Source organism: Solanum pennellii, chromosome 2 (assembly GCF_001406875.1).
Source record: "Solanum pennellii chromosome 2, SPENNV200".
NCBI classification, from domain to species: domain Eukaryota; kingdom Viridiplantae; phylum Streptophyta; class Magnoliopsida; order Solanales; family Solanaceae; genus Solanum; species Solanum pennellii.
In genome coordinates, this window is record NC_028638.1 from 18,525,131 (window position 1) to 18,543,172 (window position 18,042).

General features: G+C 36.0%; 1 protein-coding gene across 1 annotated transcript; it reads left to right on the forward strand.

Annotated features, from left to right (window-relative positions):
* Positions 1–1,005: 1,005 nt before the first annotated feature.
* LOC107011825 (N-acetyl-D-glucosamine kinase) lies at positions 1,006–14,009 on the forward strand. The gene is made up of 7 exons (XM_015211480.2): positions 1,006–1,291; positions 2,247–2,394; positions 2,906–3,097; positions 5,230–5,358; positions 5,555–5,724; positions 8,457–8,587; positions 13,612–14,009. The coding sequence occupies exons 1-7, from the start codon at positions 1,117–1,119 to the stop codon at positions 13,687–13,689; spliced, it is 1,023 nt and encodes a 340-aa protein (XP_015066966.1). The 5' UTR covers positions 1,006–1,116; the 3' UTR covers positions 13,690–14,009.
* Positions 14,010–18,042: the final 4,033 nt, after the last annotated feature.

The window sequence follows — 18,042 nt, forward strand, 5'->3', positions numbered from 1 at the left end:
CTGCTACTTAAAATTTGGGATTGATGGAAAGATGATGTAATAATATTAGTTCAAATTATTAAATTGGATTGATATGAAATTTACATAATTAAGATGCATTGTTGAGAATTCAAAATAATTTTAGGTGTCACTTTTTGTTTTTTTCCCCTAAACATAATAAGCGATTATTATTATTATGTTTAAACAAAACTTTTAACACACTAATCATATAATTTTCGAATAGCGAATTTAATTAAACCTTCTTGGGCATACATGAATTTGTTCCTATCCCCACCGTCACAATTATTATCATCATCATCATAGTTATTACTTCTCCGTTCATTTTTAATTGTTATAGTTTCTTTCTTCTTAGAGTCAAATGATGAAAACTTTGACTCACATTTTACCATATCTTTTTTCATCATATTAATATGCAAAAAAAATTACTTTTATAGTACCTTTCGTACAACTTTTTTAATATATATTTTTTTTAATTTAAAATATCAAATTAATATAATCTAATTTAACTTTTAAAATTACTCCCGCCGTTTCATTTCATATGTCATCTTTCAAATTTCAAGAGTTGAACAAGTCTATTTTTTACCGTAAATTTTTCATAGATCTTTTAAACATTTTGAATTATCAATTATTGTGACTCATAGTACTTTTTGTGTAATTTATAAATATGTAAATTTTATATTTAAAAAATTAAAAATTTCGTACATAAATTTTTAAATTGTTTGACACTGAAATATAAAAAAACGTCATATAAATTTAATTAAAAAATAGTTAAAATGGCTTTCAAAAAATACTAATTGAAAGTAGACATAGGGAGTTGTTTAGTGGCATCAATCATTATCAATTATCATCATTATTAGTATAAAACCATCTGCATTATCATTAGGAAACATAATATATTTCTCTAAATAAAATAAAATAATACTAATAACTTTATTATAATTTAATTATGCACGTGAGGCAACCGTTTTATAATTTTTAGCAGTGGTTAAATGGAAGTCAACTGGTGTTGCACAGTACAACCCCTCATTCGTGTATATATTGAATGAAAATGAAAAAAAATTCAATTCGATCGTATTCAATATTTATAGTGTAAAATATCATAATCAAGTGGTAAAAATGGGTTCAGAATCTGATGATTGCAAGGTGATGTTAGGTGTAGATGGCGGCACTACCTCTACTGTCTGTGTTTGCATGCCACTTCTTCCCTTTTCCGATATCCATAATCTCCCTGATCCACTTCCACTTCTCGGCCGTGCCGTTGCCGGATCTTCTAATTTTAATAGTGTTGGAGGTATATACAATTCAGAAACCCTTAAATTCATTGAAAAATATAATTTATTGATGAAGCAGGTCAATTTCAGCAGAATGGATGATTAACCCTAATTGCTGCTATGTATTTAAGGGTTTCAATATATGAATTTGTAGAGAAAAAGTTTTTTTTTTTTTTTTAATATGTTGGTTGCTTTATTTGCTTACTTCTTTACATTATTAAGGGTTTCTCATGTTGTATTTTCTGGGGGTGCTTGTTAGTTATTTTAAAAGAATAATTTGGAAGACCTTTTCGAGTGTTTGGTATCTCTGAGATGTAGAGTTCAACTATTCTTTGCGCTTTATCGGGTGGGGCGGGGGAAGATGGTAGAAAGATATGAAGTAGCAACTATCTCTGAATTCCTACACTAGTTGAGGTCAAATGAACCTGACAGACACATCTTTTTCCTTTTGGGAGCTCACTCGTAGTAGTTGGTGTTTGTAGGAGCTTTGATATCCATTGCACAATCTATGGTTGTCTGCACGTGGGTGGATGTTCCAAATCCAGATTGAGTATTAGGAGGATTCATCATAGTTATGCTGTATTTAAGCTGGTGTTCCTCCTGCCACAACCACCTTCTTTATACTTGGGACTGACGTAGGTCAAAATCAGAAGCAAAATTTATATATGTTATCAGTAGGATATTTGTACCATAAGTCCAAGGTCTTGAATTATAATGTCATTTGTTAAAGATGCTTTTGGATTATTTTGAGCTTGAATGGTCATCATTGCAAGTTAATCCATATTGGATTCAAATTTGATGCTATGAGCAGAATAATATTGTGGATGTCTGTGGATTTCAATTGTTGAAGTTTGTTAAATCAACTGCTAGAAGTGTTCTTCTTATGATTGGAGTAATGCCATAAGACAGAAATGTTCTCTATTTTTAATAGATATGAGTTTCTGTTTCCTTATCATTCTCGGTTGATGTTTACAGAAGATGTAGCTAGAGAAACACTGGAAAAGATTATAGCAGAAGCGCTGTCTGATGCCGGTGTCAAACGATCAGCTGTTCAAGCAATTTGTTTGGGTTTATCTGGTGTGAACCATTCAAAGGATCAGGAAAAGATATTAGGCTGGCTGAGGTTTGCTTCGTGCACTAATTTGTTAAAAGATATTTTTTCTTGTGGAGTTAATCTTGTATGCAACTTTTGAACTTAGTCTCAATATTAGGCTGCTGACATTTGCTTTTTAATCACTGAGAATTCTGCTGTTCCAGCTTCAAAATTCGGTGGAACAAGGGGTCCCGTCCCCCCTCTACCCTTTTCCACTCAAATATTAGACTTGGCTCACCAACCAGAACTTGAACTCGTGATTTGCTTTTACCGTACATCCTGTGTTGTACTATCTTCGCCAATGAACTATTGTCTGGGAGTTTCAGTAATTCTAATTTTTAGCAAGCAATTTCACATAATTGTGTCTTGTACTCTAATTGTTTTCAAATTATTAGACATTTTGGACCTGAGCTTATTGTTCCAACATTATGGGGCATTCGGATCTTGATATGCAAAACAATTTATAGTAGTGATAACAATGTATATTCAAAATGTATATACATTTCACTAAATAATTGTCAAAACTATGATATTTTTACAGGAGCACATTTCCAAGTCATGTTAAGTTGTATATTCAGAATGATGCCGTGGCTGCTCTAGCAAGTGGCACGATGGGAAAACTGCATGGCTGTGTTTTAATAGCTGGTACTGGAAGCATTTCTTATGGATTTACTGAAGACGGAAGAGAAGCTCGGGCCGCTGGTGCAGGGCCTGTTTTGGGTGATTGGGGGAGGTAAAGTTGGTGCGTATTCATGTTTTTCATAAATATACGTATTCTTCTATGTTTTCCTCTTCCCCGTAACCTGAAAAGGACGAATATGTGGAGAAATATATTCTGCAACTATATACAGGAAATTAATTGTGATTTTTTGTTTTAGCTTTTTGCCGTCTTTGTCTTAAGAAAAATATGCTCTGCTGATGTAGAATTATGGCATATCACATGGCCTTAAAAAAATCTCCTTATGCCTGGTAAAATTAGCGGTGTAGCTTTCTATGCTGCTAATATTGTAAATTGCATCATTGGTGAGGATGCACTTATGTTCTGAATAACAGTTGAATTTTCAGATTTGTTTGCACAGTGGCAGATGTTCATCTAGCATGTTATGCGTGTTTTGCCAACTGATGGCTAAACTAGAAATCTTGAACTTGCTGCATGAGTAAAGAATTTTGTTAATATAGAAAGCGATTTGGATAGATGACAGTTCTGCTTTTGATTAGAGCTGGACTTTATACTAGAACTGGATTCTGGCTTTGTGTCCTTGTAGATTATTTTACTTCAACGTATAGGACTCTAGTGAGTTTATTGCTGCTCAGAGGTTGTGTTTTAAATCTAACCTCATTCACAATATGTTCTGAATTAGAGAACTTAGTTCTTTCCTGTTGGAGTACTTAAACTAACTCTTTTACAAGTTCTGTATCTTAGTTGATGACTAAGTTGCTCGGACTCTCCAAAAATGTTGCAGCATCCATGTCGGATCCTCAAAAATGCACTACTTATGAAGGGTCCAATAAATACCCGATGACTATGAAGAGTCCGAGCAACAATGGTTGAGGACAGTGAAATGATACTTTGTTCTCCTTATTCTGGTTGGCTGATGAATTTGGTTATAGCTACTTTAATTTGACAATTGAAAGAGATAAAAATGATCAAGGAATAAACAGAGACATCAGAGAACTGTGTTCTCTGTTTTAGCAACTTCATTTGCATATTCAAATGCATTCAGTTTCCATGTGCATCTCAAATTGGCAGTAACTCTGGATGCTCCTTCTAGCTTGTCACAAATGTCATATTTCATGTACCTAGCTTTCAATGAGGTTGTATGGAATAACTCCTACTACGCCCTTGGTTAAGGCCATGGTGAGTTGATCCCAATTTTTGGGGCTGGTATTATGATTATGTGTCCAACTTTTCATTGATATAGTGTTTATCTTCCTTAATGCGATTGGTTATATCACATTGAAGTGGATTCTGAGCAATACTCATTTCTCCGTTGTCCTGATATGGTGTCATTGGAAGCATTATAAAATTTAAACCTTGCACTTAGCATCGTGGTCAATGTAAGTCATCGATGCTAGAGATATCCCTTGATGCTTTGCTTTGGCACCTAATTGGGCTGCGACTGATTGAATTAACTCAGGTTACCATATTTCACCTAAATTTATTTGGGTAAACTTTTTGTAAGTACATGTGATATTCTGCTTTGATGCCTGTTTCTAGTTCATGTGGTTATTGAAAGAGAATAGTATTACTTTTCTAGAGCTCTTTAAGAGTGAAAAATTCAATATTGGACGTCCACTCTTGAAGTATATCTCAAGCAAAATTTACAAGGAGAAAATATCCAACTGTCTTTGAAAAAGTGAGTCGTATCTAATGCTGGTTTTAGGATTTTGATTAGTTTGAGAACACATATATGTACTATACTGTTCGCTTGTTTCCTGTTAATTTCTCAATGACTAGTGAATTCGCACTTGTCCATGAGTTACATTTGGGTTAGGATACTCCTAGCACAAAGCAGTTAAGGATCTTTAATTTGTTTGTCTTCTGTACCTTATTTGTACGTTATTTTTGTGTTTTTGAGGCGAAATAGCTCCAGATCAAGGATAGGGCTGAATACTACTTTAATAATTGATAACTAACACTACTAATTTTTTCAAACTGCCATTTATGTTATTTTTTGTGTTCATGTCATAGTGTTTCACTGTTCAGGATATACACTTATTTAGATTTGTTGCAAAAGAAAGAGAACAATAAGTAAACAAATGAAGAAAGAACACAATAATTACTGTATTTGATAAAGATTATGCCACAAGTGAATTTGCTACTCTTTTGAATATGATCATAACTATCAGTTCCTGATAGTGCAGTGGCTATGGGATTGCAGCTCAGGCATTGATTGCAGTGATGAGGGCTCATGATGGTCGAGGTCCACAGACAATGCTCTCAAGTTGTATTCTACAGTCACTAGGTCTTTCTTCTCCAGACGAACTCATAGGGTATCTTCTCTAAACTGATGAATCAAAGTTGATGGACATTTGAAGTGCCTTCTCCAGCTTCTTCCATTAGGGAAAGGATTGTAGATGAATGAAAACACCTTGGAAAACATTTACACCATATAAACTGATGAAAATTGAAGAATATTTGCCTGAGAACAAATTTCAGCTGTTTCATTTCATTCTTATTGGTATCTAGGTGGACCTATGCAGATCCATCTTGGGCTCGCATTGCAGCACTTGTCCCAGTAGTTGTATCCTGTGCGGAGGGTGGTGATCAAGTTGCTGACGAGATCTTACATAATGCAGTTCAAGAATTGGCTATAAGTGTCAAAGCTGTTGTCCAGAGACTACATTTGGCTGGGGAAGGTTTGACATTGATTTTAATAAAAAAGTGTTAATTTTATATGTTTCTTTCATGCTCTTTTTTGCATGCACCTAAACCCTTGATGATCAATGACAATGTAAGAGATACATGTCTACTCAGCTTCTTTTCCCTTGTTATCCTCTCCTCTGCACAGTATTGATGTAGGTGCTATACTTTCTGGTATACTTAACATCAGTAAAATTATTTACCGTATCAAAAGCAAAAAGACTTCCTGCTAGTACTCTCTTATTCACACCTTGTTCTATTTTTTTTACTGAGGTAACTAAGACTGAATGTGACATTCTACGATTGAAGAAGATGAGCTGAGGAGTTGCAGATTTTAAGATTTTTTTCCAGATTTGCAGATGATTTTCATATCATTATTGGCCTGTTATATATATTAATATTTTAAATCACAGATTATGTTTAGATCTTTTAGGTTCAGTTAATATCTCCTGCCATTGTCATCTTCTTCTATCATCTTCACCTTGATTAGCTTACTTTTGTGCTCTCCTTCTATAAGTAAGTAAGACCATCGTTTCTTCGTATTTAAAACTGATAAAGACTATGAATTAATGTTGGCTGGGTGGGGTGCTATTATCTAATTTTTGTTTCTCTTCCCCCCTTCCCCCCTTGTTTAATCTTTTCTGCCCCTCTCTCCCATTTATCTTTTGGAGCGCATCAATTTTCGTATCAAAGCACAAGTTTTGATTTTTCAACGTTGCTGCATCCTATCTTGATGGGCGATTAAAATACTCGTCACCTGACCTTCAAGAAATAACTCAACCCTCAACACATTCAAGACATTAATGCCTTGAATAAATGAAGATGAGATTCCTCTATTAATTTGGGAATCCTTGGAATTATGCTAATACCTTTTTATGTTGCTCATGAAGAATAAAAAAATTATGAAGTGATGAGTTTGACTGGCACAGGGTTTAAGAAATATGGGAAGACTTTGTAATGTTCCAAAATTATCCTTATAATAAATGAATCTTTAAATAGGAGTGTACACTGTTAAGATGTCCCACATCGGTAGAGGGATGGGAATTTGGTCTCTATATGGACTTGGACAAACCTCCCTGAGCTAGCTTTTGGGGTTGAGTTAGGCCCAGGTGTCATATCTTATCATGGTATCAGGGCCACGCACATCCCAATTTGTTGTTCACCGATGATGGGCCCCCATTTAGAAGTGTTCACGCTCCAATTGAGGTCTGGGCGTGCGGGGGATTGTTAAGATGTCCCACAACGGTAGAGGGATGGGAATTTGGTCTCCGTATATGGACTTGGACAAACCTCCCCTCATGAGCTAGCTTTTGGGGTTGAGTTAGGCGCAGGTGTCATATCTTATCATACACTTTTGTGGAGTTTTTGCTAAATAAGGGGGAACCCAACATGGGTCATTTTATTTTGTTTTGTTTTGAAGTTGGTAACTTTGTATTTCTATAAATGTTAAAAAACAAACAAACTCAGTACTTTGGTATACTGAACCATATTTACTGCAAAAAGACACTTAAGAAACTGAAGCTATTCTAATCTCCTAAATCGAATCTAGTATATCTAGAATTTCTACAGTTTCTTTTGAGTGTGTCTGTCTACACCAAAAACAAAAGAGCAGAATAAAGTTCACTTTTATCTTCTGCACCGAGTTGCTCCTATTCTCAGAACATCTGGAATTCCTTACTTTCCAAACTGTCCAGCATATGATAGGTGGTACATTTATCCATCTAGCGCTGTCTCTAACCTCTCATCCTGCTTCTTCCCAGCTTGCTAAAGTCGCTGATAGGTTTCCTGGCATTGTCCATGTGATGCCTCTGTGAGCCAGAAACATCCTCCATATTTGACTTGTGATTTTGCAATGTTGGAAAAGGTCTCGCTGTCTCAGTAGTTTCCCACATAAACTGCATCCAGGGCATATAGTAATCCCTCATTTCATCAGCTTGTCTTGGCCCTAGGGTGAGAACAGCTTCTCTTGTCAGAAGCCAGAAGCCCGACAAAACAATTAACCTTAAAACGTATCTTGGTCTTCCAAACGTGTTTCCAGGGTCATTCGTCAATTTGGTAATTGGATTGATTCAGGTCGTTATAGGCTACATTCACTTTATAAACACCACTAGTCTTCTAGTATGACCATTTCACCACTATTAAACCCTTCCTGCAGATCGCCCCAAGTTTCCAACAGATTGTAGAAAGAAGTGACCCTACTCAGCTCCCAATCAGTTGGTATTCTTCTGAAAGTTATGCCCCATCCCTTGTCTGTCTGCTGTTCTGCCATGGTTCTGTGCTGGTGTAGGACAGGTAAGCTCTCTTGCAGGATCTCAGTACCTATCCTTACCTCATTCCAGAAGTCTTGTTGTTTTCCTAACATGGGTAAGCTGTTGATAGTGTCATTGAGTATTTGTCAAATAAGGAAAGTCGTTCTTTTTTTGGGAGTGACTAGGAAAATGTGTCGTATAAAGTGGACAGAGGGAGTAATTAGATATGGGGTCTTATTTCTGGTAAGAATTCTAGCTTGTTCAAGGCTCTCTATTCGGTAAACAGGACTGTTGTTACTCCTACTTTGTATTAACACGGGATGAAAAGCTTATGAATTGATAGGGTTTTACATCTTTATCTCTAAAACTGTCTGATTTTCTCTCTCTTAATTTGTCTCATTTCCCCTTTTCTATTTCCTTCCCTGGCCTTTCTCCTATCTTCCTTTTGGTATCAAATTCGTGCATGTTGACAACTGCAGATGGGAAAGGCTCCTTCCCTGTTGTTATGGTTGGAGGCGTACTTGGAGCTAACAAGAAGTGGAATATAGGGAATGAAGTTACTAATTCTATTTTAAAGACTTATCCTGCAGCTTGTATAATTCGACCAAAGGTTAGTACTATTCTCTCGGTATGATTGAGTCTTGTCCAATTTTTAGCGACAACATTGGGTTGGAAAAGAGATTCTCTGCATACTGCTTTCTTTGAAGTTGGTGGAAGGAAAACGCAATCTTGGTTGTGATTTGATATTTCAGTTGATATTGCCACACTTTCTTGCTTTCTGTTGTTTGTGCAGTCTTGTTAGATCCTCACTTTATTGTGCTCCTTATCTTCCGTTATAGTTGGAGGCTTGGAGCTGCGAGTACAATGAGGGAGTACAGGACTAATGAAATATGATTGGTCTAGCTTAGTGAAAGATGTTACTTTGTTATGCGTCCAAAATTCTACTCCACATGCGTTAAGGGAAATGTTTGTGTTGTTTCAAGCACATAATACAAAGCTTATTTGATAGATTTGGAAATAACTTTTTAGATACCCAGAAAAAGCAATTGAGAAGCTTTAAGTTTATTATATAGCTCACAGCTAACTCATAGCTATCTTAGACTTCTCAAATACATTAGTCTTCCCCCACAATGCAATATATAGTCTCTCCATCCTGAAAAAGAAATAAGAAACGTGAAAGGATGTGGAGTTCGAGGGTAAATCTATATTTTTGCTGCAACTTTGTAAAACTAAAAGCTTATGTGTAAAAACTACATAAAAGTGATACAAATTAAAAAGTACCACTGTCATTCTTTTTCATTTCATTTGTTTAAAAAGAAATGACGGGTTTAGAGTGCAAAAGTATCTAATATTTAATGTAAATTAGCTTCCTCAATCTTTTTGACATAGAATTTACATGTATAGGAACTACTTTTAGTACTATCAAACAAAACTTCTACTAATAAAGCTATCGACTTCCAAATATGTTGTGGTAAAGAAAAAAATGTTTGCTTACCATCGTGTCGTATAAAAAGATTGGTTCGAAGCTACCTGTTAAAAAAAAAACAGATTGGTTTACCTATTAAAAAAAAAAACAGATTTTAAGAAGCATATGAGTTCCAATTTTTTGCTTCTTCTTCTCATCATTCTTCTCAAGGGGTGTGAGATTCCATTAATTCTTGTAACCTAATAGGTAAAAGCTAAATATTGGTCCCGTCTTGTGAATCCTTTTGATATGTTTTCTCCTTTGATCTCTGAGATAGCTTAGAACAAAAATACTCAAGAAACTGATTGAAAAAATAAAAATAGAGTGAACTTATGAAATTCCTTGTGTATATTAATCTGCAGAAAGTCTGAATTTATACAAAGAAAAAAACATAAACATTAAAACTAAAATAAGAACATGTGCCACTAACTACCATAAAAGGGGGCCACAACAGCCATAATGGGGCCACTAACTTCAGAAAGTTGAGCAACTAAACTTGACTAAGACTAGCTAGAAAATAGGAAGCACTAAACTGAAATAAGTAAAAAACAGTAAAAATAATAATAAGCTGAAAAAATGTCAATTGTCTAACTCTCCTCGGCATTTTTGTGGCAAACACCAATTCTTTGCCTCAGATCTTCAAACCTTTCCTTTGGCAATGACTTGGTGAAAATGTCAGCTAGCTGGTTCTCAGATGAACAATGAACAAGCAACACTTTATTAGATTGTTGGACTTCTCTGATAAAATGAAACTTGATCTTGATATGTTTAGTTCGACCATGAAACACTGGATTTTTTGAGATTGAAACTGCTGAACTGTTGTCACACATGATCTTGGTAGCTTCTGTTTGTTCATGGCCTAAGTCCTTCATCATCTTCCTTAGCCAGATAACTTGATTCACAGTAGATGCAACAACTATGTACTAAGCTTCTACTGTTGATTGAGCTGTAGTTTCTTGTTTTCTAGAGCTCCAACTAAAACAACTTGTCCCCAAACAGAAAAGATATCCAGATGTGCTTCTGGAATCATCAACTCCACCACCCCAATCACTATCAGAGTACCCGATCAGGTTCATAGTTACTTCGGCAGATGTTGGGAAAAAAATTCCTAACTTGCTAGTTCTTTTAATATACCTTAACACTCTTTTAGCAGCTGTGAGGTGTGTGTCTCTAGGCGAATGCATGAATCTAGAGAGCAAACTAACAACAAATAGAATGTCAGGCCTGCTTGCGGTTAGATATAGAAGACTGCCAATTAAGCTTCTATACATACTATCATCCACTTTTTCGTAATCCTCATCCTTGCCAAGCTTCACACCAGTAGATATTGGAGTACTCACAGGTTTGCAGTCTTGCATTTTGAACCTGTTTAGAATATCCGAAATGTATTTCTGCTGGCATATGAAAATTCCATCACTGGACTGCAACACTTCCATGCCGAGAAAGTACTTCATGACTCCAAGATCAAGTCATTTCAAAGATTTTCTCCATTTCATCCTTGAACCTTTGGATTAGTTCAATTTTGCTTCCTGTCACAAGCATGTCATCCACATATATTGAGACAATTAAGGACTCACCTGCATCATTGACTTTCACATACAAAGTAGCTTCACTTTGACTTCTACTAAAGCCAAGTTGGATGAGATGATTGTCCATCCTCTCATACCATGCCCTTGGGGCTTGTTTTAGGCCATACAAGGCCTTTGTTAAGAGATAAACTTGATCGTCTTTTCCAGGAGCTGAGAAACCATCAGGTTGCTCTACGTAGATCTCTTCAGCAAGCAAACCATTCAAGAAAGCTGATTTGACATTAAGTTGATGAATCTGCCAGCAACTATGAGATGCAAATGCAAGAATAAGCTTGATTGTGTCATACCTTGCTACAGGAGCAAATGTTTCCTGGTAATCCACACCATATTGTTGTGCATATCCCTTCACCACCAATTTAGCCTTATGTTTGCAAATTGTTCCATCAGGATTGAGTTTTGTCTTGAAAATCCATTTTACACCAATTACCTTGCGATTTCTAGGTCTGTCTCGATCATGTCTAGTCCTTCTTGCATAGCTCTCCTCCATGCCTGAGAGTCCTGTGCTTCAGCATAGCTTGTTGGTTCAGAGCTAACCAAGTTACACCGCTGATAGACATCTTTTAAGGATTGAGTTCCCCTCACTGGTACATCATCCACTAGTTCATCTTCTGAAAGTTGAGGCTGCTCTATTGAAAATGAATCAGAATAAGAGGTCGTCTGATTTTTCCAATCCCAAGAAGCTGCTTCATCAAACTTCACTTCTCGGCTGAGAATTAGTTTGTCTGATTTCAATCAGAAAATCCTGTAACCTTTGGATGAACTATAGCCCATAAATATGCCTTTATGAGCCTTGTTATCCAGCTTACTCCTTTTTGTTTCTGGAACTCGATAATAAAATATTCACCCAAAGATTCTGAGATGGTGTATTGATGGTTTGTTCCCACACCAAGCTTCATATGGAGTCATGTCCTGCAAGGCGTTAGTAGGCAATCTGTTCAGCAAATATACAAAGGTATTGACTGCCTCAGCCCAAAACTGATTTGGGATCTTTCTTTCGAGCAAAAGACATCTGGCCATCTCCATTATTGTCCTGTTCTTCCTTTCAGACACGCCATTTTGTTGTAATGTGTATGGTAATGTCAATTGGCGTTCAATACCTGTGCTATTACAAAACTCCACAAATTGAGAAGAAGTGTATTCTCCTCCATTGTTAGACCTTAAAGCCTTAATACTAAGATTACATTGATTTTCTACTAAAGCTTTAAATTGTTTAAAAATATCAAAGACTTCACTCTTCAGTCTTATGAAATAAGCCCAACACATTCTGGTGTAGTCATCAATAAAGAGGAGAAAGTATATGTTACCATTCAGCGAATCTGTTTTCATTGGGCCGCTAACATCTGTATGAATGAGCTGAAGTTTCTGGTTAGCTCTTCGTACTTGATTTGCTTGAAATGGCAATTTTGTTTGCTTTCCCTGTTGGCAAGTTTCACAAACTTGAGCATTAGAAAGAAATTCAGGCATATTTTCCACTAGCTCCTTTTTTTTCATCTCGACGATGCTTTTCAGATTGAAGTGACCAAACCTTTTGTGCCATAGGTTTGTACATGTTTGTGAAGTAATAGTGTAAGCCTGCTCAGTTATTTTCTCCCAATCAACTGAAAACATTCCGTTGCTCATCTTGACATAAAATAACTCTACTCCAGAAGGGTCAGAAACNAGGTTCAACACTTGCATTTGACGTGTTCTATCGCTGCCTTGATATTCTTCTTTCAACCTATCCCAAGCCTCTTTTGCAGTTTTGCAAGCCATGATTCTGTAAAACACAGTATCTGCCACAGCATTCTGCATAAGCGACTTGGCTTTAGATTTCTTTGCCTTCTCTTCGTTGTTGGATTTGATCTGAGCCAAGGTAGGATTTGCTGGTAGAGCAGCAAGTGGTTTATCTTCCGTCACAGTTTCCCAAAGTTCATAGGCTTCCAAAAAAGCTTGCATCTTCACAGACCAGATTTGGTAATTTTCACTAGTGAAAGTGAATGGTGGATTTAAAGGTAGGTTGTTGGATGCCATTTGTGTTGTAGGTTAAAACTTTTTTTTTGTCCTGTAAGATCAACTAGAGGCTCTGATGCCACTGTTAAAACAAAAATACTCAAGAAACTGATTTGAAAAAATAAAAATAGAGTGAACTTATGAAATTCCTTGTATATATTGATCTGCAGAAAGTCTGAATTTATACAAAGAAAAAAACATAAACATTAAAACTAAAATAAGAACATGTGCCATTAACTACACTATAAAAGGGGGCCACTAACAGCCATAATGGGGCCACTAACTTCAGAAAGTTGAGCTACTAAAGTTGACTAAGTCTAGCTAGAAAATAGGAAGCACTAAACTGAAATAAGTAAAAAACAGTAAACAATAATAATAAGCTGAAAAAATGTCAATTGTCTAACAATAGCTACATTATCTGTCAATGGTTTCTTAGGCAGATGAATAACAAAGTAAGCAGGATACAAGTTTCTTTTTCTCTACTTAACCCATTTTTTCTTAAGTTAGCTTCGTCTATCTTCCAGGGACTGTTATGATCTTAATTTTTCATGATTACTTTTCTCCTATGTTTAATGTCACACAATTCTTCAGGTGGAGCCTGCGGTAGGAGCTGCTTTACTTGCATTAAATTTCCTGATGAAAGAAACAGTAGCGAATGACCACAGTTGAAACCTGACTGTACAGATCTGAAAGTGTTTTAACTGTATGACCATTGATTTCAACTCCGGGCATGTATGTCCATGAATCAGTGGTTTATATTATGTACTTTGCTCTTTTTCCTTTTGCATATGCAGACTGCTAATGTGACAAGGTATTCAAATGATCCTTGCACTATATAGCTGTAAGTATCTTTGTTTCCTAAGGTTGGCAGTCTTTTTATGCCGGGGAACTGGAAGTGGAAGGAGATTGTGTGGTCATTGTTGCATTTGTATTGCAAATGGATACATAATTTTAATGTAGCAATATCTATATAATAATCTTTTACGACATTCTCCTCTCTCGAAAGAATCTCTATTCTCCATTCATGGCCGTTTTGGGAATTGGCTCGAGCTGTTTTTCATAGATCGCGTGAATATTCTTCATAAAGATTGGAAGGCAACAGTCCATTCTCCTCCACTTTAGTCTAATCTATGCTAAGCTGCTATCCTTATCCATTTTATGCAAATTATTTGTGTTCCTGCAACTTGCTATTATATAGATGACATCTAGGAAAAAGAGTGTTTAGATTTACTGAACAGGTACCAATTGATGCAAACAAGAAGTGAAAATGGAAACGGTTTGTTTAGGAGTTAAAGCTTGAAGAAGATGATGGCTAAAAGGTATCTTAGAAAGAGGAGAGAAAGATCTGATTATGACAATTAATGAATATGAACTTTTACAATTGGGATCTTATATGTATATATACTATACTGAATGCCAACTATCACAATTGGGAACTTGGAAAACAAGTGGTTTTTAACTTATTTTCGATTGGTGAGTGAAAACAATGATATTTTCTAATGTTTGGTTGGTTAATTAAAAAAAAGAAAATGTTTTTTGTGTTTGGCAAAAGAGCAGAAAATATTTTTAAAGAAAAGTTTTTGATTCTAAAATCAACCCCGATAACCGATTTTGACACCCAAATTGGGACACGATCCCGACAATTGATTTGGAATCCGATCTTGTAACCTAACACTGGACCTAGGACCTGATCTCGACACTCAAATCAGAAGACGACCCCGACAACCATTCGAAATCCAACTTAGGACCTGACTCCAATTTTAAAATTAGGACCCGACATTCGAATTGAGATTAAACTCCAACTTCGACACACAAACTTGTAAACAACCTTGATGATTGATTCATGATTCAATCCTGACTCCTAACCTCAACTCCTGTGTCGGGACCCAACATTCAGACTAGAACTGATCGTAATGCCGACACCTACATCGACACCTAACCACGATAAATGATTCGGAAGTTGATCTCGACATCTAACCTAGGACTCGACCTCAACTTGGACTCGACACTTAAACCAAGACCCAATATCCAAACTAAGACAACTTCTTAATCACTCTGACAATCGATGTAGGACTCGATTCCAACACTCGACTTTGACTCCAGACACAAGATCTAACTTTCAAGTCGAGATCTGACCTCGACTTTGGACTCAAAATCCAATTTTTAAATAGGGAATCAATCCTAAAACTTCACTCGAAATCCTAATTCTAAACTCAGATATGAGACTTAAAATTCTTTAAAATTCCAATCAATTGACAAAATGTCACACCCCGAAATAGGGGGAACAACTGACACTCGATACCTTATAAGATTGAGTTATCCAATAAAACATACTAGCTAAACCAAAGTGTGAGACAACAAGATTGGCTAACACAACCTTTAAAAAGTGAAGTTTGGACCCTGAAGGTCATGACCTGAATGAGAACAAATCATATAAACAATGGTAGACAAGCCAAAAAAGATAATAAAGATATACTATCTAGCCGACGAGGCCACAACTGAAGATATGCTTACTTACACACACATATATACATTCCAAGACTATTGGCTGTAGGTTGAAACACACAAAAGAAAACACAAAATATTGTGTCCATAATAGCCTTTATGAGTGATATAAGCACTATCGGGACAAGACCCCGACTATACCCAACTGTACAACAAAAGTAAACATCCACTGACAGCCCCAGGATAAGATGGAGCTTACCAACTCACAGCTAAACATGAATCCTAGCGGGTGGGTCGATTAGAGTCCCTGCCTGTTCCTACTTGTACGAAACAAAAACCAGTGTCCCCAGGTAAAGGGACGTCAGTATGAATAAAAATGTACTTATATGTAAAGCGGAAAATAGTATCATAAATATTTATCGTAAAAAAAGAGTAATAGAGATATAACCTCAAAATGAAACTCAAATAATTTCCATGGATAACATTTGACCCCCTAGTACTTAAATATGCATGGTATGCTCGTATAATCGTATGTCGTGAATATATATATATATATGTGTGTGTGTGTGTGTGTGTGTGTGTGTGTGTGTGTGTGTGTGTATATATATATATAAATGCAAATGCATGACATACCCAACCAAATGCTAGCAATGGTGGTGTCTTCCGGTTGCGAACCGACATCATATTCGCCAACTTGTGGCATCTATATCTCATACCTATAAATATAGGCAATAGGCCTCATACCTTCCAACTATAGCTCGGGAGTTAAATGCATAGCATGTGATGTCATGGATTTATAACATCTATAAGTTACTGTTGTCATGTTGCCAAGCTTGGCCCGTTTGTAGTCTTGTTCTCATAACCTCGTACTAACTCTAGTATATTATATACAATCTCGTGGAACCTCGTATGTTCTTCCAAAAAAAGCTTGAAAAGTTAACTCAAATTTTAGAAAGATAACCTAACCTTGTAGATATTCCTAATAAGTTTTAGGTGATTTATTTAGTTCCTAACTTGATTCCTAAATAGTTCATAAAAGATATACTCCAAAAATCAAGTGTTTTAATAGTTTAAACATTTAAGTTATATTAGAGAGTTTTGAAGCGTGAGTTACTTTTAAAAAAATTCATAATAACTTTAGTGGGGAACGAGGCTAGTTACAAGTGATAAGGGTCTTCCGTGATATTTTAAGTCACATCACCCAAGAAAAAAAATAAAAATTCATACATGTGACATATAATCAAGGATACCGATAAAAGGACATGTAAATGTCGAATAATATGTTCTAAGTGTATTAAAAAACATTCTTGGGAATATCAAAATAATATAATCATGAAAATAATCTAGCTGAGATCCCAATGCCTTTCACTGAAGGTCTTTTTGCAAGAGAATAGCAAAATAACACATATAATGTTTTAGGATTTTCGAAGAGTGGTGCTAAAATGAGGGACGTATCTTAGTCTTAACATACCTTTCCAATGAACGCTCGAATGGTTGTAGTTTCTTCACGAAAGTTGCTCCTTACGTCCTAAGCTTCGCGAAACCTATATATACATAGCTGGTACGCACCTATAAACAGTTCATAATTGATCTTAAATCGGCAGATTTGCCAAATGGCCTTAATTTGACGAAATGTCCGTATAACTTCATAAAAACAATCATAAAACAGTTCCGAGATGATTACCTTAGTTAACCGGTGTAAAACTAGAAGAAACACCAATCTACAAACATATATTTTAAATAACTAGCTCCAAACGTTATTAATAGAGGGGGAAAGCGATTGCCACATGTAGAGATCAAGATTCTGGGCGCCGGATAACTTTTAATGGTAGAAATCGTCAAAAACTAACCTTCATCATGCAAGAACTCCATAGGAACCCTCTCTTAAGCTTTCTTTCTGGTTTGAAGAGAAATGAAATGTTTTCATGGCTGAAAACGTTGAGTTAAGCCTATATACTGTATTTTTGACCCGACCCGAGTCGTGACTCGAATTTTGCCCCGACAGTCCATAGTAAAACCCTCATAACTCTTTACTCCGATGTTGGTTTGACACGAGGTTTATGTGTTGCAAACTAGACTCGTAGGCCTTTAATTAAATGTGGTAGTCCTTCTAACTCCTTATAGATTGGGAGAAAACATCCATGACATTTGACCCAAAGTTAAGAAAATATTACTAGAGAAACTTCGGTAGTTTTTGCTGACCTTAGTTTCGCTAATTTCCTTAACTTCAAAACTTAACATACGACCCTTGTACTATTATAATACCTCATAACAAACTATTCTTAGCATGTTGTACACTCATAGGCTTATCACAAAGTATGAGACAATTTAAACATTTCAGACGTGCGAATTACTACCCAAGCCGTTTCTTTAATCATGGACTTTGTTTGAGGGGTCTCTTTGACTTAAAACTTTAGTTTATTTCCTTACATTGCCACCTATTTGCAATCTTAATCTCTAATATACGATACAAAATCATATACACCTCATATAACCATGCCACACTACACCACATATACTATGCAAGAATAGAGAAAAGGTACGGGATCTTACATAAACCACCCCCCCCCCCCCCCC